At 30.2% G+C, this 25,855-nt stretch overlaps 1 protein-coding gene across 3 annotated transcripts in view; it reads left to right on the plus strand.

Annotated features, from left to right (window-relative positions):
- LOC142322210 (poly(ADP-ribose) glycohydrolase-like) overlaps positions 1-25,855 on the plus strand; it is a 47,887-nt gene that overhangs the window by 19,956 nt on the left and 2,076 nt on the right. For all 3 annotated transcript variants that reach the window (XM_075361017.1, XM_075361019.1, XM_075361018.1), the window contains exons 7-12: positions 2,397-2,479; positions 5,462-5,621; positions 11,170-11,300; positions 12,563-12,750; positions 16,912-17,152; positions 19,592-19,696. In XM_075361017.1, the coding sequence (XP_075217132.1) occupies positions 2,397-2,479; positions 5,462-5,621; positions 11,170-11,300; positions 12,563-12,750; positions 16,912-17,152; positions 19,592-19,696 (908 nt within the window). The remainder of the gene's footprint in view (positions 1-2,396; positions 2,480-5,461; positions 5,622-11,169; positions 11,301-12,562; positions 12,751-16,911; positions 17,153-19,591; positions 19,697-25,855) is intronic.

Raw genomic sequence — 25,855 nt, forward strand, 5'->3', positions numbered from 1 at the left:
ATATATGGACAGTTATGTGCATTTTATCTGTTTAGTCTACCTTGTAAAGTTTAATACGGTGATTTATTTTAATTACGGCATTAAAATGAGTACAAAAGGGCAGTAGCGTCTACAGTGTTTTACAGTAAATGAAAAACTTCATGTTATAGAAGAGGCTGAAAAAATTGGAAATCGGGCGGCAGGAAGAAAATTTGACGTAATTTGGCATAAGAAGAAACAAGTTCTGGTGAAAGGCACTGGTAATAAAACAGCTTTTCATGGCTTAAAACCAAAATACACAGACATAGAAAAAAGGTTGACTTTGTTATGGAAAAAAGTTAATGCGGTTATGCTGTCACGACAGAAATGTGTTAATCATATGCTCATGAAATCGCTAAATCATTGAATAAAGTTGATTTTAAAGTAAGCCATGGATGGATAACACGATTTTTTGCACAAAATGATTTGTCAATAAGACGAAAGATGACCATTTCTCAATGATTTCCAGATGCTTATGAACAAAAAATATTACATTTTCACAAATACATAATAAATCTCAGAAAAGATAAAGGCTATTTGCCTTCTCAAATAGGAAATGCTGATCAAACCCCCATATATTTTAAAATGCCATTTGACAAAACCGTAAACAAAAAAGGTGAAAAAAGTGTTACAATTCGCACTGGTGGTAACGAAAAACAAAGGTGTAGTGTTATGCTTTGCATTACTTCTGAGGGATCAAAATTACCTCTGTACATTGTTTTTAAAAGAAAAACTCTTCCTACTGTACAGGTAAATGGAGTTATTATCAGAGCACAGGAATCAAGTTGGATGGAGGTGTGTATAGCAAAAGCGATCAGGAAATTTACCTAATAAAAAAAATACCATTATGCTAGTAATGGATAGTTATCGGGGGCATACAACTGATGAAGTAAAAGACATTTTAAAAAAGGGTATGACAGACGAAGTAATAATTCCAGGCGCATTGGCATCTCTATTGCAACCACTAGATGTCTGCATTAATAAACCGTTCAAATCTGCATTAAAACAACTGTACATAATGTGGATGGCTGATGAAAATTTCTTTCTCACGCCTGCAGGAAGAATCAAACGCCCAGATTTTAACCAGATTTGTGTTGGGATAAAAGATGCTTGGGAAGGTATTTCCATGGAATTAGTAAGGAAAAGTTTAAAAAATGCAGAATATCTAATGAACTTGATGGTAGTGAAGACGATCACCTTTGGTTGGTAGAGTGACGTGGAGACTACCAGAAACTCTTCTACAGACATTGACAGTGACAGTGATTAATTAAAAATAAAATCCCATATTAAAAAGTGTATTGAATGATCCTTTTCAACATATTTTCTTTTCGTTTTACTGACCTACTGATTCTGAACTAAACTAGTACTTATGGTAATTAATTATTAATGTAATATTAATATTGTAATTTAAATGAACGAATTAAATGCTTTACTTTCTGAATATTTTCGTATTTACGTATTTTTTTTTATCATGTCTGTTGCACTTTAAAATACCGGTATATACTCAATTTTTTTTTTTTTTTTAGATTTTCGGTCGAAAAGAAAAATCGAGATGTGGGGTTTATTTGGTGGTGGGGGGTACTCGAATAAATACAGTATTCTAAAATCACCTGACCAAAAGTCATTTTCCTCTTCCCACCAAACCTCGCTAATTCCTACTACTACATCTACATTTATCCTATCCATTTCCCGCTTTAAATTTTGTAACCTACTAGCCTATTTTAGACTTCTAACATTTCATGTTCTGACTCATAGAATGTTATTTTTTAATTTTTTGTTGGTGACCTCTTCCTTAGTAGTCCTCACCCGGAGATCTGAATGGGGTACTAGTTTACCTCTGAATATTTTACCAAGGAATGCACCTCCGACAATGTTATATGAAAATGAAGAGAGCTACATTTTCTTGGAAAAAAGCAGCTGTAGTTTTCCATTGCTTTCAGCTGCGCAGTACTCAGAGGATTGAGTGATGTTGATATGACCTTTTAAGTCGTCCTAACCTAACCCTTAACATCTACTGAGAGAGCTGTTGCCCTCTTTCAGGAATCATTCCTTAGTCTGGCTCTCCTATATGGTTGCACCTTTGGTCCAGCTATTTATTCTGTAACATTGAGCACTCAAGCCCGCTCATCAATGGCAAGGTCTCATGATTCATAAAGGGAGATTTTATTAAGCCACTAATATTTTTCTAATATTAAAAGCAGCAATTTTTGTAGCTGCTTGAATTTTAATTGATTTTCTTGATTACACAGTATTTTACTAATCTGTTGTTATGAATACTGTTCCTTATTTTAAACATAAAAAAATAAGATTATTATTTATATGGAACATAACACAGGAAAACTATTATTTATTATACACATTTTTTTTTTTTTTTATAGATTGTACAGTTTTGGTTACAGTGAATGTGCTCAAGAAAAGTTCAAATGTATTGTGAATTACTTTAGACGAGTCTGTACAAATTGTAAGTGTTTCAAAATTGATTTATATTCTATGTTTGTTGATGCTACTGTAGCAGTAGTTGTGGGATTTTCATTGTATCATTAAATGTTAAAAACCTTTCTTTTTCTACAGAGACATCTGAATAGTCTTTAATCTTTGCTTTTTTTTGTCCAAAAGACTGGCATTGAGAATTATTTAAAATTATGCAACTTTTTAAACAAAGAACTGGACAAGATTAATTAAATAAAAAGTTTTTAAATTCATATCATAGTGCTTTCATTCATCACTCTTGTGATCATTTTTCAGTTACTGCTGAGTGATGCTACTCTTAACTTGGCTTCAGCTGATGTTGTTTTTTTTTCTTAGACAAAATGTGCCTAGGATGTGGTTAATTAAAAATTGTATTGGATTTTGACACATTACTTTTGTGTGATTTTGTATATTTTTAATGTTTTGAATGAGCTAAGATGTGGTAACTTTTTATGTTTGTTAGAATATTAATTTGGTGTATTTATAATTTGCATCTTTGAGTTGGTTGGCCAGTAATAATTCTGTGTTGCTTTATAGGGGCTTTTAAGTGTTGATATGTTCGTTTTGTAGTTTCATTCTCTTATAACTCGCATAAATCATTATCCTGTTAAAAGAGTTAAGTTTATAGATATTAAGGGTATTTTGTATTGTTTCAATTAACCACACATCTCAGGTATGGTTGAACTGAGAATGTACAAGACTTACACTTCATTCACACTCTGAAGTATTATCTAAACGGTAGTTACCGGAGGCTAAACAGGAAAAGAAAGAAAGAAGGGTATTTTGTATTGAGCACTCAAGCCCCTTCACCAATGGCAAGGTCTCATGATTCATAGAGGGAGATTTTTATTAATTAAGCCACTAATATTTTTCTAATATTAAAAGCAGCAATTTTTGTAGCTGCTTGAGTTATAACAGAATTATGATGATGAGATCATCATAATTTGATCTAAATAAGTACAGAATAGTTGAACCTATGCAAGAAGAAAGTTCCTTATTGTTTATTCAAATATTTATCACAGATCAACAATTTTAAGAATGAGTTTTGGATGGAATCCAACATTTCACGTCATTTTTTATTTGCTTTATTATGTTTATTATTTTGAAAACCACATTAAAACCGGATTGTTAAAATGTACAAACTATTTTCTCTTGACTGTTTATGTTAATGTATTTGTTTCGTGTTATTTATGATATATTTTTTTTTTTAGTTGTATTATTCCTGAATACAGCACATTTTATACAAATGTACAACAGTCACAAAATACAAATGTACAACTGTATTTGTACTTATGTGAGTAGTTATTTTATACGTACTTCATGAGGTACTGTTGAGTTCATGAGTTCTAGTAATTTTTAGGTAAAATGTATAAATTGAGTAGTCAATTTATATCACAGTAGTTAATATGTCTAAAGCAAATAATTTGTTTGAAGCTGAATGGTTTTTATTGGTTAAAGTTAATGTAAAATGATAAAATAGAAAATAATAACAGATGATTTCTAAAAGTCATAGTTAAAATAAATAACAAACTGAAAAATAAGAAGACCTTTATTGTAAAAAATTTGAAAATCACAAATAAAGAATATTTAATTGTGCAAATAAAACTATCATTATAGTTAGGTTTCTAGTCTAAGAGAGAATAAAAATGAAACTGGAATTTTAAATTAAGTCTAAAAATGTAATCAATATTAAGTTATTTTTTTCTATATCAGCATGTAAAACAGATCTGCATATAGATTTAATTAGGACTCTGAACAATTAATGACCATTATCGAATAAGTACGTGGATATTACATAAACTTGAGATATCCACGCATAAACTGATATGCTCCAAACAAAGGTGACAAAGAGTAACTTATTTCTTTAAGGTGAATGTCTCGCATCATTAACATGTTATTAAGGTATTGCAGCTTGTTGACAGTAAGTCAGTCACTTGTTTTCCCTCACTAATTTCAATAGACATTAAACTGCACTTACACCTTAATCAGAGCTGACTGTATTTTTGTGAAAGTCAAATCAATACAATGTTCTTTGTTGTCTTGAAATTTCTTGCGATTTCTATAAAATCCCAGGAAATCAGTATTATGTATACAATTATTAAGCATTGAGATAAATAAATTTCAAAAATTATTGTATGAGCAGCTGTAAATATATATGTATGTGTGCGTTCATGCCTATAGTGCACAGAATACGTACCTTTCTAAGAATGTTGGCATACTTGAACTGAGTAAGATTTGAAAAAATTGTTGATTTGCAACAGAGGAAAATGTATGGTAGACGTTGCTTTGCATAAATCGTTAATTTATCAACATATGTCTCATAATTCAAGACCAAGAACAAAGATACACCAAGCTCAAACATACAGAGAAATTTAATAATGTGAATATACAACAAAATAATCAAAACCATTCCATTAGAGTATTTCATAGAAGTAATGATTAGATCATCATAATTTGATCTAAATAAGTACGGAAGAGTTGAACCTATACAAGAAGTGGGTTCCTTATTCTTTATTGAAATATTTATCACAGATCAGCAGTTTTAAGAATAAGTTTTGGATGGAATCCAACATTTATATATCTAGTTTTATGGAGAAGTGAACAAAACTGGGTTGCAGTTTCATAGAGATCACATCAAAACTTGATTGAACTTGTATTTTTTTGAAACTTGTACTTTATGTGCATCCCCAGCTAACCATAATATTATTATAATTAAATCTTTATTCTCTCAGTTGTTTTATTCATTAAAATTACTTCAAATTTTGTGTGGCTTACTGTTGTTGTTTTTTTTTTTTTTGACCAACCATAATTTAATATAAGTATTATCTGCTCATCAGTGGAAGAAGTAAAAGCTTTTTTTAATTACAGAATACCATCGCCTGATTATTTTTGTGTATCATTTAATGAGAAAATTGAATTTGTTTATATGGAAATAAGAAATATTGATATTAATAGTATTTATTTATTATTTTAGGCCCAGAAGGAGTTATAACTTATTCGCGTCATTATGTTTCATCTAATGATTTACCTGAGTGGAGTAAATCAAACTCAATGATGCCACAATTGCATGTTAATAGTACTGGTTCAATAGAAGATGAAGGCACTGGAATGATGGAACTTGATTTTGCTAATAAGTATGCTATGGTATTTATTGTGATAGAACTAATAGGGTATACTATAATATTTATAATCCTTTTTACTAGGCTCCATAACTGAAAATTATAGGCAACCTGATTCAATCATATAGCTCTCATTAAAACAACATATATCATTGGTATATATCTGACTCAGATATCACTCATAAAAACTGCCTGTAGGATGAGATAAGGAGTATCCCATACCAGGCTTATAAGGAAAGGAAGAAATTAAATTGGAAGTTTTTCTTGTTGCTCTTTTCATCTAGTCAAATATATGCTAATAGCATATCAAGCCACCAAAATTCAGGTAATATTCAGCTTTACAGGTAACGTCATCACTTTGCTCACTGCACGGACTGATTATATAGCGGGCAGCTTTACATTTAGTAGAAACTACCCTTACTGATGCCTGTTATACATTTATTGATTTACAGTTGTCACAGCCATAAGAAAATCTGGGATAGATAATGTAAAACAATAAATTAATACATCCCTTTTTATTATGAAAAGTGTACTATATATATATATATATATATATATATATATATATATATATATATATATTCCCTTTACTCTGCAGGGGACATTAATAGTAATGCAAAAGATTATTAAGCAGTTAAGAGTTGATGTTATGCATGTCAGTGTTAAGTTTAGTAATAAACATTCAAATATATATGTATGTATATATAGGCATAATTTTTAGGGTCAGACTTTATAAATTTTCTCTAAAATAATAACTTTTTATCAAAAGTTGGATTGAGTCTCCACAAGGTATATCTGGGTATATCCAGAAAAAGTATGATTATGAGAGTCATCTGACGAAAAAGTATGATATTGAGAGTCATCTGACGCAAAACATTGTCAATTGCGTTAATTTCTTGTTGAATGTTCACATTCAGTTCATCAATATTGTAGGGATTTGATGCATAAACTCTCTCCTTTAAGTAGCCCCAAAGGAAAAAGAATCACAAGTAAACAACTGTGGGAAACGTGGAGGCCACTGTCCTCTGCTGACAGCTAATTTATTTGTGAAAGTTGCATGAACGCAGTTCAGTGAAACTTTTGATGTGTGACAAGTTGCTCCATCTTGTTGGAAGAAGCTGTATTCTTTTTCATTATCAGTTAATTGCACGTAGAATTCTTCAAAAATTGTGAGGTAAACTTGAGTATTGACAGTCTGGTTAAAAAATATTGGTCCCAGTATAAGATTACTGGAAATGGCACACCAAACACCAATTTTCTTATGTGAACGCTTTAATATCTCGTGAGGATTCCTTGCCATCTAATACCTGGTGTTCTGCGAATTAACATGGATGGATAAATGATGCTATGAAATATGACATGTCTGACATGAAATATACGACATCGGATCTATCAGTCCACCAACAATGTTTTCGAGAAGCCAGTTGCATAAAACAGATCGTTTCGGTTTGTCTGTCTCCTTCAGTTATTGCACAGTTGTAATGTATTATGGTTTCAATTTTAACTCATTAAGAATTTTACTGCAGGATGTGTATTTAGTACTAGATTGTTGGAATAACTTGCGTGTGATTTTTTTGCTTTGGGAGTAATTCTCTTTTCAATAACAGCAATGGCCTGTGGAGTACTAACAGAAGGTTGCCTATTTCATTTTGCAAACTAAATCATGTATGCTACTCTTCGCTGGGATACAGGCACACAAAAATGTGTGCCTGGTATACAGGTACACAAAATGTGTACTTGGCGTGATTCTTCAAATGATCCAGAACAAATATAGGCCTCAGTTGTAGCTATCCTCTCCTGGATTGAATAAGGTATTTTACACAATCACTATTGTACTCATAATACTGCATTGCAACAAAACATATACTGCACTGACATGTAACCACCTGACAAATGGCAGCAATAATCAGTAGTAACATATACATCCAGTAGTTGTGTGAGAGTCTTTCATAAGTAGTGTTGGGTAGCAGTTTCATTATGGGTTCGGTTTTTGTTGCTCTTTTTGTACAAGTGTATGTTAAAATTAGAATAAGGCATTTAAAAGGAGAAATCCTGTCCAAAAATTGTTTATGGAAGTATTTATTACAATAAGTCTGATTTTAACTATTTAAGTTGCAATGTAATCTATGATTTTTGACAATGACATAGAGAAGGTAAATAAATAGATTGCAAAAATTTGATGTGATGTGTAGAATTCTGGGGAACAGGACAATGAAAGAAACGCATAAAACTTAAAAAATGACAGCAGCTCCCAATTCTTTTCTATGGCACCAAATCATTGTTTACTACTAAAAAGTAAGATAGTTACACAAGATATAAGGGTTTTTTTTACAGAAAATGAGACATTGTTTGTAGAGATTTAATATCCATTTAATGTTTACATCTGTTTAAAATTCTGCAGTCTTACTGAAAGAGTGAATACAAAGAAAATTGGAAATAAATCTCCAGAGAATGACAGACAATAGAATTCCTTAAAAAAATTTAATCATTTTCTTCAAAACAAAAGAGATATTGAATATTTTTAGAAAAAATGCCCATAATGTGAATTTGGAGCCGACAGAAACCTAATCCCTCATTTGAAAAAAAAAATGAAGAATTTCATGCATATAATGGGTAGCTTATTTTTATCTGTGATGATATCTAAAGATAAACCAACATTACAATATCACAATTTGACTTGCGAGTATCTTTGTCATATTGTAACTAATTTCATTCTTTGCAAATAAAATTAAGCTTTTTAGAAATAAGGTAATTTTTTTTTTTTTAAGAAAAATCTTTTTTTAATACTTTTTACAAATATTTTGGCATTATAAGGGCTAAATTAATATCTCATAAATTTTAAAAAGAATATACATCAAAGCCACTTATCTAAGCACTATTAGAACTTAGATTAGCAGCTCATATTATTAAGTTTAAAGCAATTTTTTCCCCTTATTAAAGTGCCAAAAGTTGGGACTTTAATGAGGAATATTCCCCAAAAGACTGTAAACCTGATCAGAAGCTGACTGTAGCCTGATCAGAACTTTAAGCTGATGTATTATTTAGATTTTATGTTAATTGTGCTGCTTTTTTGAAATAGCTTTTTGGTATAGATAATTAGTTTGACCTGTTAACCCTTCACAAATGATTTAGAAAATTAGAAGACAGTATTGTTTTACGTGCACTGAACAAGTGCATAGCATGTATTTATTTAAATATTAATATTTATTTTTACAATTTTTAAGCAATTCATTAACTATTTTTAGCGTTGGTTTAAAGAACAGAAATCTATGTTCACAATTCAAAATGTCTGTTTTATTTTCAGGAATAAATAAATATTATAAGAATAAGTTGTTTTTTTTTTTTTACTCACAATTTGTAATTTTAACATTCTTTTTTCTTCAAAAACAATAATTCTTATTGTTTTTTGCATAAGAATTACTTATTGCAAAAAAACTGGTTTTTGACTTGTAGTTTTCCAAGGTAGCAACTAAATTGTATGCATAATCTTGGCAGTTCTTTTATATCTTGTATATTTCTTCACATATTACTTTTTTTTTTGTTTTTGTAACCAGAATAGTAATATTCTTGTATAATTTGCAATATAGTTAAGTTTTATCCTTTATTTCAATAAATAGCAAAAACTATTTACTTAATAAAAAGTTGATCTTTTAAAAACATATCTATGATAGAAGTGGGTAGATAAATTATTCATTTCCAGTTGCTTTGTTTCTGTTTTGAAAATCTACAAGCTATGATAGAAAAGTAATAAGAGTGGCAACAATGAAAACGATCTGGCAATGATACAGGGGCTCCCCTTCTCATAGCTGGTGCATCAGCCACTGCTATATGTTCAGGGAAAGTTTCAACCTCATATGCGGTAACTACGCATCCCTTGATAGCATTATGAGTGAAGTTGTTTATTTTTAGTCAAAATGGAACAACCCACCGGGTTGGTCTAGTGGTTAACACGTCTTCCCAAATCAGCTGATTTGGAAGTCGAGAGTTACAGCGTTCAAGTCCTAGTAAAGCCAGATATTTTTACATGGATTTGAATAATAGATCGTGGATACCGGTGTTCTTTGGTGGTTGGGTTTCAATTAACCACACATCTCAGAAATGGTCGAACTGAGAATGTACAAGACTACACTTCATTTACACTCATACATATCATCCTCATTCATCCTCTGAAGAATTATCTAAACGGTAGTTACCGGAGGCTAAACAGGAAAAAGAAAGAAAGTCAAAATGGAACAGTGAAATTTAGAGCAATGGTGTGCCATCAAATTTTGTGTTAAACTTGGTGAATATGCAAGTTTGACCTATGAAAAGTTGCAACGAGCCTTTGGGGAACATTCTTTATCAAACACAAGTTTTCCACTGGCACAATGCATTTTTGAAGGGCTGGGAAGCAGTGGAAGATGAACCTCACTCAGGGAAGCCTTTAACATCAAAAACTGAGGAAAATATGGGAATAGTGAGAGCTCTTTTGAGGTCACACCATCGACTAACATTGAGTAGTGTGATAAATTTGAATCATTTTACTTTTCATCAGATTTTGACTCAAGATTTGGGCATGAGAAAGGGAGTGTGTCAAGTTGGTGCCAAAAACCTTCCATTGAACACAAAGGTAATTGGAAAAATGTGTGCCTTGATCTTGACAGAATCGAAGATGAACCAGGTTTCTTCAGTTATGTGATCACTGGTGTTGAATCATGGATTTTCAAGTACGATATGGAAACAAAATGTTGAAGTCAAGAATGGCAAACTGACATTTCTTGATCAAAGGAAGCTTGAATGAGCAAATCAAAAATGAGTTCCATGCTGATTTGTTTTTTTGACATTGAGGGATTGTTTACAGAGAATTTGTGCCCCAAGGTCAAACTGTCAACGAAGTTTTTTTTATAAAGAAGTCCTTGAAAGGCTTACAAAAAGGGTGCTTCATGTCAGACCAGACATTTCGAACACTTCGATGCCAGTTTTTGATGAAAAAAGGGATTTCAGTGGTTCCTAAGTTCCTGTTCATATGATGTTAGTCCATGTGACTTTTATTTGTTCCCCAGGATTAAAGGAACTCAATTTGGTACTGTCGAACACATCCAAAGGAGCGTAACCAAGGAACTGACAGAAACCTTCCAGCATTGTTACAAAGAATGGAACAATGCCTCCGCCAATGTATAGCTGCCCAAGGGAACTACTTTGAAGGTGATAACATTGATATATAAAAATGTAATCAAATTTTTGAAGAAAGTCAGTCTTACTTTTCTGCCACACCTCGTATTTTATGTATTCTTGTGATTTAAGTTTGCTTAAAAATTGAAAATAAGCTTTATTCTGTCATTTTGGCATTACTATTTTAATGTACTTAAATAATGTTCTTTATCTGTATCAAAGAACACACTTCTAACTGAAAAGCAAACTGCAAAAGTTTTATCCATATTTGAGATTGTTACAGATTCATCTGATGAATAATTGTTTGAATAGCTAACACAGAATTTTCTAATCCTGTTTATTTTTAGATATACCATAATAGTATCATCTAACAAGATTTAGTTTTTTATGGTATAAATTTTTTCTCTGTCAGGTTTGTTGGTGGAGGTGTACTAGGAAGAGGTTGTGTCCAGGAGGAAATTCGTTTTGTTATTTGTCCTGAGCTAATTGTTGCAAGATTGTTTACTGAATGCTTGGATGACACTGAAGCCCTTATAATTACAGGTGTGTAAATATTTATCAGGTTAAATTTTATACAAGTTATCCGTTCTTTTTAATTTATAGCTGTTACTAAATAATTATTTATTTAAACTAAATAATTATTTATTTAAACTAAATAATTATTTAATGTATTATGCGTTAATATCAGTGATGTAAATTTAACTATTCCATTGATAATCTATCTGTTAATGATAGCTGATATTCTAAATGTTTGAAAATATTCATCTATTAAACGTACTTATTTTTATTTTAACAATATGAAGTGTGTTAACCCTACAGACACAGCTGTTGTAAAGACTGAACTGCTGGAAGATCCTCTTTCAATGAATTGGTGTAGATGAAGTTAAAGAATAATATTTTGTTATTGCAATTAGATACTACGTTGTGTAAAAATACAGTTATGTGGTCTTTTGTATCCTTCAAACTGATCATACAGTTTCTTCTTCTCCTATATATATGTCTGAAATGGTGAATGTTTCCAGTAAGGTCTGTTTCATCAACACTGAATATCAAAAATAGCTGCTTTAGAGATCAATAATAATAATAGTTGCTTTAGAGATCATGTAATTCCATATTGCATCCTTTAACCACACTTTGATTCCCATTACTTACATTTTCAGACTATAGTGTTAACATTCAAGTTCTGGCACCTAAAGGAACACCTTATTATAAAAACTGTAATATATCTCTTACACTTGAGACTCTCCCCTACAAAAAAAAAAAATTATCTTGAAAGTTACAGCGTAAGTAAAACCAATGATATGAAAATATGTTTATGTTATTTCAAAGAATGATTGTATTATTTGATGAACATTAATTCATAACATAGTTTAAAGTAAGAATTCATAAACTTATTATCAATATCATAATAATACATTTGTCAAAATTTTAAAGTACATTTTATTTGATTTATAGCCATTGTCAAAATTTAGAATGGAGAATCAAATTTCTTATTAGTATGTGATTAGTTCATGCTGAGTTTAAAAAACACAGCTTCAGTTTTACATTTATTTTTCAAATAAGTTTAAAATTTTAAAATAATTAAAAATAGATTTTTAATAATAAACAATAATTTTAAAATAAATTTTAAATAGTTTAACATTTTATTTTAGCTTTATTGTTTTTAAATTTGAGGTATGACTGAGCACAGCTAAATATTCTTTAATTTCTTTTTTCAGTAGCTCAGTTCACATTATTTTCCATTGCCTGTTTCTTTATTTTCCATGTTTACAAATAAACTAAACTATTATTAATAATTATTTCAGGAGTTGAAAGATATAATCAGTATAAAGGTTATGGAAATAGTTTCATGTGGGCAGGTGATGTTAAGGACCAAACTCCTAGAGATCAGTATGGTCGTCGTTTGTGCGTTGTAGTTGCAATTGATGCCTTCAAGTTTCAACAAGCAGAAAAACAATATACACCTCAGAGCATTAATCGTGAACTTAATAAGGTTTGTAAATTTTTTGTAATATACATGTTTAATGCATTATACATGTAATAAATGCAAGAAAATCTGTTAGATGTATACAAATTTTCTCACATCTTATTTCAAAAATTATCTGATCAGTTTTCATATAATAAAATCAAAAAGTAGTGATGTAATTTTATTTGATGTTTGAATGGAATATTGCAAGGATAAAGAAGAACATCCTGGAAATTTAAAGTTGTGAAGTAAAGATAAAATGCTAACAGCTGATATATTATATCCCTTTTCTTTATAAATTTATCCTCCACATCCTGATAGTTTTGTGTTTTTTTGATGCTCAAAAAAATGTTTCATGTCTGAATGGCTCTCCAAGCAATTTTTACATCACTCAACATAGAGTTGAACATGTTATCTTTTGCTAGTTTCCATATTTGTAGACCAATAAATGTCCTTTAATTTTTTGGAATCTTTGGCTTTATAAACAGGAATCCATGACAATCTTAAAATTTTTAATTAATCCCAATCTTATATTAAGAGGAAAAATGTGTTTTGAGTTTTAGTATGGAGTTGTGAGCAACGTTTTTTCATCCAGAGTTAAATTATACCTCACTTTTCCATTGTTTCTTGGTAAAATGTTCCCAAATTCAACTGCCCCGTTGACTATATCATAATTCCATCTCTAACAAAAGAGCTGCTACTTTTAAATCTCCACACAAATTGTACATGTTCTTTCTATAATTTTTTTCTCAATAACTGTTTTCATAACATATCTCTTTCATATCACTTATATATATCTTTCATATCAAGAGAAAAAGACCAATTATGAATCTTATTAAACTATGCTTTGATAAATTTATAAAAAGATATACTTCGTAGGTTTACAAGCATATTCTAATTGTTGAATATATATTGTTGGATATTGGTAAGATATCAGTATCCATTAAAAAGTTTCTTCAGTAGAGAAGTAGAAATATCTTTTTGATGGCTATTAAACATTGACTTTTACCAGAATTTTTAAATAAATTCCAAACTTGCAATGGTGGTCAAGATCAACTTGATATTTTTAGTAATTTAATTTTTAATACCCCACCAAATCATTTAGTTCACATTGCTACGTAAGATGTAGCCGATTGTATTTCAAAGTCTGCGTCATTATCATCTTCCATAATCCCCACTTCTGTATCATTTCCAAACAAATGGTTTTTTGACACCTTGGATAGTAACAGGGTTTTGTTGTGATGTACAGATCTGGTTGATAATAGCAATAAGTGATAAAATACTGCTTACTTAGATTTCATACATTAGATTGGTTAGATAAAAATAGCACTTGCTAACATGATCTTTTGGTAAAACAAATTATAGAGGCTTACCAGTGATAAGGCCTTTTAGCTATTCTTTTAAGTAAACTGCACAGTTAGTGCCTCTTATATGAGTAGCCCAAGTCTTATCTTGGTTGAATAACTTATGCCAAAATATAAATTGATGACCTTTTTTAATTAGACACAATCTTTCTTTTTTCTGTGATTTTATAGTAAATTCAGCAAGGCAACAAAATATTATCATAAGACATTATTTATGCATTTACAAGGTTTATAACATCTATAAATTATAGATATATCTATATCTAAATCAGATCTATAACTTCTCTGTATAAGAGCTCTTCTTTCACAGTTATTAATCATAATTTCATCTCATTGTAATTATCCCTTTTGACTAAATAAAGAAATATTTTGAAGTCTCAAAAAATGAAGGGTGACAGAAAAATTCTGACTTCAGATTCATTTTCAGAATTTAAAAAATCTGGTGTGGGCACCACATCACTTCCTTGTATGCCTATTAAATTACATATACACATTTTTTTAAAATTGAAAAGTACATAAAATTTTATTTCATTAATAACTTCTGATATTTGTTTTATTATTATTGAATTATCTGTTGTAAAATTTGTTTTACTATCAGAGGTTAGTAATTATTAATAAATCAATATATTTAAATTAAAAAAAGGAGATAAAGTCTGATTCGAATCAATGTGCCTTCCCCTTCTAAAATCCAAATGTTTCAGTAATTAAAATTTCATTTGGCTATTACTCTGGAACTAATGAAAGTAAGTACCACTTATAATATATCATAGAAAAGCTCTTGATGAGAGCTTATTACTGCAGTTAAGAAAAAGTTTAAAATCCAAATTTGTTTGGATTTTGGGCTTTTTTTTGGATAATTTTGGTTCAGTCGATTGCAGTCAAAAAGCGAGGTGCACAACCAGATGTTACAACAGTCCGAAATTCAAAATTTCAGCATCCTCTGGCTAATCATTTTTGAGTTATGCAAGATACTTATATACGTACATATATACAGACGTCATGCCGAAACTAATCAAAATGGATATTTCTGTTGAAATTTGAAAACCAAAATTTCACAATACTTCCTTTACTTCGTACAAGGAAGTAAAAATGCCTAATTTTATTTATTATCTTAAGGAAGAAAATTTTTGTTTAGATGTAGTTTGAATTAATATTGTTTTTAATAACATCAGTTATACAATAAACAACTGTAGTTCACAGAATCAACTGTGCCATGATAATATCATTGAAATTAATTTACATGATGTGAAATACTATACTCAAAATCCAGAAGAGACATTGTACATAAACATTTTAATTACATTACCAGATTGTGTTTGATTATTTTCTTGGTTAAAGAGACAAAGATGACATTAAAAGTAGCAATAAAGCCCATATCATAGAAACGTGGAATGTAAATGATGTTGGAAAGTTTTCATTAAAATGCTATAGATCTTACAGGACATTAATCTTCATAGGGAAAGGGATTGTATCTCTATGTATATTTGTCCATGTATTTGTCTGTGTATATTTGTAAAGATTAAAGTTGTTCCCCCCTATTGTTATAGCAGAGCTACAGCTATAGTCTGTTGCTATAGCAATAGAAGGTAAAGTATGGTAATCAATCCAATTTGGGCATAAGTGGTTTTCACCAGATCTTTATGTTTTAACTCCTAAGGAACCCAAAAAACCAGAAGAAAATTTTCCCGATCTTTGTGTGTGTGTTCGGGGTATTGGCCTCTAATAAATCACCGTATATCTCCAGAACTACTTGACCGATTTTGACCTAATGTGGTCAGATTACTTCTATGTATTGGGCATTGATAACATTAAATTTTCAACTTAAAAGGTGAAGAGGTGAGGCTTTACAGCAAGGTCACCCTCAATATCTTTAGATTTCACCTAATTAAGGTCTTATTTTTCTTAGGCAGATTTATTAACAATTAAAAAAAATAATATATCCAAAAAAAAGGTTTTTGAAAAATCTCACCCCATCCCAAAAACTGCTCTAAATAAACTAGTGGCTAAGTGGGTACAGTGTGTCATTAATACCCCCTCTGACCATAAGGAGTGGTGGTGTAGCACTCACATACAGCTGCTGTAGTCATCTTTCTTCCTTTTTCTGTTTAACTTCCGGCAACAGTTGTGTTGTAACATCAGATGAGCGGTAGAATTAAGTAAATAAATAATTTCAATTAAAAATATAATATATGTTTAAAGAGTAATGTTGTTAAAGGAAAAGGTAAAATTAAGTTTATGTAATGTCTGTATAGCGAAAATAATATTTCTTTAGCAGAAGTAAATTAATGAGTGACTTTACAACTTGACTTCTGAGCACTGGGTTAGCTGGAACGTGAGCCTTGGCCGAGGTAATGGAAATTAATTGATGAGGATGGAAGTAGAAGGTGTATATAATTTTCAGAGAGCATTTAATTGTATAAGTACAAATAGGAAAGAATCAGCAATTTGGTAATAGTTGATTCTTGAAATGGTCTCAAATGGTATTAAAGAAAATGTACAATCAACTGTACATTCTTGACCTAAAAAGTCTAGTTTTCTGGGTTAAGAATCAATAAAAAAAGGGTTCTGATTTCACATCTTCACTTGTAAAGGAATTAGTAGAATTGTGGATTTTTTGAGAAAAATTGCTCTTCAAAAATGTATTAAAAGTACAAGAAAAAAGTTCAAATAGAAAAAAAAAAAAACATTAAAACCAGTCTAGTAAAATTCTAAAAATAAGCATATTTTATGGAAATCTTAGCCTTTTATATAATAAGGCTCTGTTTGAGTTTTTTGTAAACTGAAAATTTAATGTCTGGCTTACTTAATTTTTTTTTAATTTCAGGCATATGCTGCTTTCTCATGGAGTATATTAGGTAATGATAAACAAACAAGGCTTAATGTTGCTACTGGAAATTGGGGATGTGGTGCATTTGGTGGTGATGTTCATTTGAAAGCTCTTCTTCAGCTTATGGTTGCTGGTCAAACTGGACGTAATGTCGCTTATTTTACGTTTGGTAATCCTGAATTCAGGGATAAACTTGGAGATATGCATAGATTTCTTACTAATAATAAAGTTTCTGTAGGTGAGAACCTAAGGATTTTCGTAAGTAGATTTTAAAATTCACTTTTTTTCATAACCTTTTATACTCTTTTCATGTAAGTATTTGTTCATTCTTAATAGTGGCTTAAAACATTCCTACATTTAGTTATTTTTATGTAAGAAATTTACTCTCAAGTTTTTCCATATAATTCAATGACAACTGTACATTATTATACTACAGGTAAAAGTCAGCTCTAATTTCACTTTGCATTAAATGTTGTCTAGAGACAAATAGTAATTTGTAAGTAATTGTTATTAATTGGAACTCTTATGTAAACTTTGTAAACATTTATTTAAATTCAATTAAAGGTAACCCACACCTTAAGGTGGATTTGAACCTAGGTCTTGCAGTACCTCTAAAATAGTTGTATCTGATGATAGATAATACTATACACCATCTTGATATTTTTCTGGCTGTTCCCAAAAACATTCCTTTAATCTGAGCAGTTAAAAAACATTGAAAATTGTTTTGTAGAAAGTGTTTGAGATTAAGGATGATCATCTTACTCCACCAAGTAGACTTAGGCTAAACTCAAACACTTCTTAACTGCACATTTGATTCCAGTTAATAAACATTTTAAATTATAGTTTTATTTATTTCTGTTCATGCTAAAGTTTAATCATGAGTAATTTAGAAGTTATCAGTATAGATTGTAATCATGACTGGCCAGGGAGAGCCACAAGTATCCATATCTCTTTGAGTACTGCCATTTAACCCTAAAAAGTAGGAAAGTACTGTTCATCAAAATTATGCAAAAGTTTTATTTCCATTTTTGACAGATCTTGACTTTCAGTATCCTCAAACAGTTTTTAAAAGGTGTTACCCTTTGACATTATCAATACTATTGATATAACCAGTAGACTGGTTTAGTTAAAATTTTATGTTTTAATGCAGTATAAATTTTACAGATTAGTTTCTAAACGTTTTGCTCCATAATTTAAAAAGAAACAACATTTTTGTTTTTTATTTATTAAGTTTTATAGTACAGTAATATTCCCATACTATGCTTACAACTGAGCGTGACAACAAAAAAAAAATTATTTTGAGTTTAAATATCAACATATGTAGTTTTAAATATATATACGAGATCTGTAAATAAAGTGAGACTGGTCCAGAAAAAACTTTTTATTTATAATCCAATTATACATGGATTCTATCACCTTCAAAATAGTTCCCTTGGGAAGCCATACAACGCTTCAAACGGTTTTCCCACTCTTCATAGCAGTGTTGGAACTCAGAAACCGGAATATCCTTCAGATGGTCAGTTACATTTTATGTTTAGTACTGTTTCAAAATGAGGTGGTTTTTTTAAAATCGGAAATAGAAAAAAGTCACAGGGGCTCAAGTCAGGTAAATAAGGTGGTTGAGGAACTACAGGAATGTTTTTCTTTGCCAAAAACTCATTAATTGAGAGTGCAGTGTGACAAGGTGCAATGTTGTGATGTAGCATCCAGTTGTCTTTGATGGTGGTCTCAAGCGGACAACTCTTTTCCACAGTCTTTCAAGAATTTCTTGGTAAACATATTGATTTACAGTCTGCCCTGTAGGTGAAAACTCCTTATGGACAATGCCATTACTATCAAAGAAACAAATTAGCATGGTTTTGATTTTTGATTTGCTCATTTTTGCCTCCTTGGGACATGGTGAGTTTGAAGTGTGCCACTCCATGCTCTGGCATTTTGTTTCTGGGTCGTACTGAAATAGCCAAGATTCATCACCAGTAATAAATTTTTTTTAGAAAATCAGGATCAGTTTCAATTTGCCCTTGAAGATTGCGGCACACTTCCACCCTGTTGTTTTTCTGTTCAACAGTGAGGTTTTTTGGGACCGGTGTTCCAAAAGTGATAACAACATTGTCATCACTTTTTGACGTTAATGGTCTTCCAGAGTATGGATTGTCTGCAACTGATTCTCGGCCAGTTGAAAATGCTTTAAACCACCTAAAAACTTGGGCTAATCTCCATTCATCCTTTTCAATTTTGAAAAAGTTTCAGTAGCATTTTCACAGAGTTTTAACACAAAATTTGATTGCACAATGTTGCTCATAATTAGTATCATTCATTTTTGTAACGCATAACAAAAAGTCGTTTCATGCAAAGTTTGTTTACATCTCACATGGCAACAGTAGACTAAAAATATTAATATCTAATTTAAATCGGCTGTTCATATAACCAAATGTTTATTAGTAACTTTAGTGTTGCCACTTTGGCTGCTAAAAAAGTCTAGTCTCATTATTTTATTTACAGACCTCATATATTTCAGTAATTTTATTGTAGGAATTGTTTTATTGATTACAGAGTAAAAAATTTGCTGTGGAAAAATATCTTAATTATTACTTTAGGCACCTGAAGTTATATTCATTTGTGGCAAAGTTTTTTTTTTTAGTATTTTTAGATTTCAGTTCATTTTATTTTGTTACAGGTCAACTATGGAATCTGTTGTGTAGATATAACAGTAGTAGTTTTTTCTCTAAAAAGAAGGCTAATCTCTACAGTTATCTGTACCATTCAATAACAAATGGTTTTGGTAAGATGTATATGTATATGTGTAATTAATGGTTCAATATAAACATCTACTTGAAATAGCATTATTTTGTCATTAGGACGTGTTTCATTTTTTAAAAATGTAGTTATTGTTTCTTTATTTTTATTAGAAATATTAATTTTTTATCAAGATACAAAAGAGAAAGAGAGAGCATATGTCCATGTGTCCTCGTATTTATTATTTCTAATAAACTAATTTTGTAACTAGTATGCAGACAGTACTGCTCTGTTGTATTGTCTTTCCTTAAGGCTAACTAATTGGTGCAGTCCAAGAACCTTTTAATAAGAGACTTAATCATGCCTTATAAATAAATGTTTTGATTACTTATATCTCTGACACTTACATATTTATTTTATCATTGTGAATGGATAAATAAGGTATGTTTATATATTCAATTTTTAATAAACATAACATTTATTTATTTATTGTTCAGTTTCAGTTATATTATTCATTATACAGTTTAAAATAATAGTGGGCTTTTAAATGGTTATAGCTTTGGAACAAAGGATTGTAGAGATATGAACTGCACATTAAATGAAAGAGAAACACTCCCAAGTTTGTGAGTGCGAAAGCTAGTGTATGCGCATTTTGTTTCCAGTACATGCAAGCTACATGTGATGTAGTCATCAAGTTTGCAGTACAGAGGAAGGTTCAATGTGGCTTCCTATGTTTGGATCAGTTACACCTGTTAGGCATGAATACTGTTGTGTGTTCAGTGATGACAAACCACCACCCCCTCTACATGAAAATAACATTCCATTCAGTGATAGGACATAAATATGTGATGAAACAGTTGAAGCAATGCGAATAAGTTTCTTGTGTAGCCAAAAGAAACTCATGCGAAAGTGTTCTAGACAGTTGAGCATTTCTAAAGCAACTGTGGCAATGTGTTTAAAAGATGGTTATGTTTCACTGCGTACAAAATTCAGTAGTTACAACTTTATCCACAGGACAAAATGAAACAATTTGATTTTGCTGTAGACATTCTGGATAGATTAAATAAAGCAGGATGATGATTTTTTTTAAACAAGTTGAAGCAATGTCTCATGTTTCTGGATGAGTACATCAACATAATGTTTGTATGTTGGGTACTGAACATCAGCATGACAGTGAAAAAATGAATGTGTGGTGCGCTATTGGATGAGACAATAGTTATTGGCCTCTTCTTTTTTGCTGAAAAAACAATAATGGGGAACACCTCTCTGGATATGTTAGAAGGGTAATATGTATCATGCAGGATTTTCTTAATGAAACATTCCTTAGCGATGGGTCATGAAAAGAGTGGATTGCCTGGCTCCCATGGATTTCTATTTTTGGAGATAGGTAAAAACATAAGTGTATTCTGTTCAATATCAAAATCTAGACCATTTAAAAAAAAGGATCACTGAAGCTGTTTCTTCTCACACCGGATGTTTTCTGCCATGTATGCAAGAGACAGAATATTGCCTTGACATCTGCTGGACAACTAAGGAAGCACATATTGAAATCAACTGAACAGGTAAGAAACTTTATTTAACATGAAAGTTAAAGTTCATTGTTTCTCTTTCATTTAACATACATGTCATCTCTCTACAAAGCTTTGTTCCAAAGCTATAACCATTTAAGACCACACTATTTTATAGACTTATTGAATTGTATTAGTTAAGTTATATTTGTCTAATTCTTTATATGAGTTAGAGGTTATCTACTTAGCTATCTTTCATACCATTATGTATAATTTGATTTATTCTATTTCTTAATTTAGAAACTTCATTCTCTATGTTTTTTAAAATCATTTTACTATACGTTAACTGTATTATTGTTATGAAATAAGTATTTTGTTAAGTACAGACTATTTCACACAAGTTTTTGATTTAAATTTATCATCTATTTGCCTAAATAAAAAATAAGATCATCTCAGTATGTTTTATACATGACTGACTAAAGATTTTATTTATTTACATATTTATGTTTGCTTACAAAACCTGATCGTATATACCGGATATAAAATTGACTATTACACACAGAGAAATAAAATCATTATTCATAGGTATATGATAAATATAACAAGTGCTGCTCCTTTGTTTGGATAAAGTTTGCTTTGTTTGTTGTATTGTATAATTTAAATCTAAAGTGTATTTTAGCCCTCATCATCGGTTCCAACATTTGAAATACAAGCCTAGCAACATTACTGAGTTGTACTAGGCCTAGAATTTGTGATTACATCTAGTTTCTCTCTTCATCAGAAGCATATACAAGTAGTTAGTAATTATTCATTAACTATAAAAATGAACAGTATAAAACCATATAACCATGATAAAACCATATGAAGTAGCTAATAAAAAGAACTACAAATGAATTTAAGAAATTAATATACCCCCACTAATTAACTATTACAAATCAACCAACAATGATCTCGTAGTAAATCTGAGGTTTTTCTTTTGTTAAATCACTTTGTTTTCTGTTTAACTGATTTTTTTTTCCTAATGAGTTACACAATCTATTTTGAAAGTTAGTAACATGATTTTCTGTTCTTTTCAGTCTAGTTGGATTGAAAATTCACTCTTACATAATTAGGTAGAAGTAAATGAAATATATTTCACTGAGGCATTTATTATATATAATGAATGCCTATATATATAATGTAATGTAATAATGTATATATAGGTGATTCCAAATTGCATAGGAATCTCTCAGGAGATGATTCTTGTCAAATATAAAAAAAGTTTGTATAAAAATAGGTCAGAAAACGGTTCATTAGCGAGTTTTAGCTCTCTAAACATTTTGCCTTACTTTCTGCTTCTTCTGTGAAATTAAACCATACTAAAATTCTTGGGATACAAACTGAAGGTAAATTTGGTGCTTTCTTATGGCTTTTGATCTAAGATTGAGTGAAAGATCCCAGACCTCTATCTTATTTAGGTTTTAAGAAAAAAGGGAAAGCATAAAAAAGTTTTTTTCCAAAAATATACTTTTTTAGGTTTAGAATAAAATAACTTTGTTAATTTACCAATAAACAAATAATAATTTCTAATTACTTTGTAAAGAATTTAATTCTGAAAAAATAGATGCACATAACGTCTATTAAACACAAATTTGATAATTCAACTTTAATTAGAAACAGAACACACAAACTGGATTGGAAAAGTGATATGATTTTAAACAGAACAATTTAGCTACTAATGCTAAAAATTATAAAAATAAATTTGAAAGACATCCTTCTAAAACATATAAAATATATTATTTAGATTGGTAATAACAGCTGATCAACAATTAAGTTTAATGTCTAGCATTTGAATGGTGTTTGTGCTATTATTGTTCAGTCAGTCATTCACAGTGGGTGATATCACAGATTTTTTGTTTTAAATTTGGAGAGTTGATGAACATTTTCTTAATTTATGGTAAAGTAAATAAAAATGGATTGGCTGCTGTATGTGAATACCAGGAAAATTATCCAGATCGAAGAGTATTGCAATCATAAAACATTTGATGCTTTCGAAAATAAAAAAGGTAAGCTTAAAGCACAATGATTTGATGCTGGTTTTGCATGAATGTTTAGTGAGAAATGCCAGTACTGAAGAAGCAGTACAAGTATCTCCAACTTCAAGCACCAGAAGGTTGTCACATCGCTTTCATGTTCAGCAATCAAGTGTGTGGTGAACATTATGGGAGCAATAATTATACCCATTCCATACAACATATTTATAAGAGTACTACTTGATTTTGATAAACAAATGAAATTCTGTCTATAGTTATTTAGAAAATGTGAACATCATCCAGTTTTCCTAAGTAATATTCTAATTACTAATGAATCCTGTTTTAGAAGAAATGGCATTGTAAATATCAAAACATTCACTTAGGCAGAAGAAATTTGAGACAGCTACAAATCATTTCCAGCGCACTTTTTTGTTTAATGTGGGTTGTGATCTTTTTGGTGATGATCTCATAGGCCCTTTTTTCTTACCAACAAGGCTCAATGGAGAGGGGTATTTGCATTTTTTGCAAACAAATCTGATAGAACTCTTGGAAGATATTCTACTAGAAGATAGAGTACAGATGTGGTTTTTCAATGACAGCATACCTGCTCACTACTGTCGTGACATGATGAATCATTTAAATAACACATTTAGTAATGGATTGGTCGAAGTGTACCAGTAAATGGCCACCTCGTTCTCATGTCAGTAGACGTTTTTCCTTTGTGGTTGGATGAAGTCATTAGTCTATTCCTCTTGTACTGACAAACAAAAAGAATTGAGACATCGTATAATAGACGCTGAAGCTACTATTGGGAATAATAATGGTGCTATTAGACGTGGCTAGCATGGATTCACCAAGCTGAACAGAATGGCAGCCATATTGAACAACTGCTTTGTAGAAATGTTTGCAGCTTTATCAAGTAGGTACTGGATTTGACCTTTAGCTTTATCAAGTAACTATTTCGATGTTTAATAATTTTTAGAAAAAACCCAAAAGTATGTGATTTTTATTTTTTTAAATCTATTTTTTATTTTCTGTTATTGATAGTTTTCTTTTTGTTTTAATTTAAATTTTGTTCAAACATTGATGAAAATAGTTCTGTTTAAAATTTTATCATTTTTCCGAACCAGTTTGTGTGTTTTGTTTCTAATTAAAGTTGAACTTCTCAAATTTGTGTTTAATTTTAATAGATGTTATTTACATCAATTTTCTCAGAATTGGATTTTCTAAAAAATGAATTAGAAATCTTTATTTGGTTATTTGTAAATTAACAAAATTATTTTATTCCAAACCTAAAAAAGTATATTTTCTTGCAAAATGTTTTCATGTTTACCCTGTTTTTCTTAAAACTTTTGAGATAAATTGAGATAGAGGTCTGGGATTTGTATACAATTTCTTAGATCATAAACCATAAGAAAAAACTAAATTTACCCTTTGATTGTACCACAAGAATTTCAGTAGTTTTATTTCACAGAGGGCAGCAGAAAGCAGGACTATATGTTTTGCAAGCTGAAACTCAATGAACCATTTTCTGACTTATATTTACATGAACTTTTTTTCATGTTTTTAGTTATAGAATCATCTCTTGAGATGGCAATTTGGAACCACCTGTACATGGGTGAAAGTACTTTCACAGGATTCCATATCCTAAATCATGATTGAAGTAATTCTGTTATTGCATAATAAAAATTTTAAAGTAAATACCATCAGACAATGTTTGAGATAAACGGTCTTATAAAAACTTCAACAGATAGCAGCACTTGTGTAGATTAATACACAATTTTCATTATTTTAGTATTTTTATTTTTAAATTTTTATTATGCAGTAACAGAATTATTTCAATCATGATTGAGGATGCAGGATCCTGCAGAAGTAATTTCATGAAAAGTTAAGTTCATGACAAGTTAAGTGATTTCATAATAAAATATATCTTATCTCAATATTCTGTACCAGGTGGTTATTTAATGAAATTTATACTTACAAAATTTACCTGGTGCATCTAACAAGTAACATATTTTTAATTTAAAATAAATAACATCTTAATAACTTCTCATGAATTCAATGCTCACATATAAGATTTTATTATGAAATCTTTTATTTAATATATACAGTACTTTATGTTCTTTAGGATATTAGCATTTAATTATTTTTTTATGAGATTATGAGCATTGACTGGTTTGGTGATTAGTCCAATAGAATTTTGTAGTGTATGAAAAATGCTATATCTCACCTGGATTCAAACCCAGAACCTCTGGATGAAAGTCTAGGATGCTATTACTCTGCCATGGAGATTGGCTTAATTGCTTTTAATTTATAATATGTTTATCAACCTATATTTAACACGAGGCATTGCTTAAATAAATAAATAAAAATTTCATGCCTACAACCAAATTTTCTTTGATGTTGCATAGTGTTTTGGATATAACTGGAATATAGTTTTATTAAATTGTGATGATTTAGGGTTCAGGTCTCTTGTCACTGTTTTACTTCACTCCTTGTGCTGGCTTCGTTAAATAAAAAGTTGCCAGATTATCCTTTATCTTGGGAGACCTTTGCAAGTTGATGAAATTTCCACTTGTATGACTTCTCTTCTTTATAAAAAAAAATTTACATATATATATATTGAGAATAGTAATTTGTGACAACCATGATAACATTAAAAAAATAGTTTTTGTTATATTGAAA

The sequence above is a fragment of the Lycorma delicatula genome, chromosome 3 (assembly GCF_047948215.1).
Source record: "Lycorma delicatula isolate Av1 chromosome 3, ASM4794821v1, whole genome shotgun sequence".
In the NCBI taxonomy this organism is placed as follows: domain Eukaryota; kingdom Metazoa; phylum Arthropoda; class Insecta; order Hemiptera; family Fulgoridae; genus Lycorma; species Lycorma delicatula.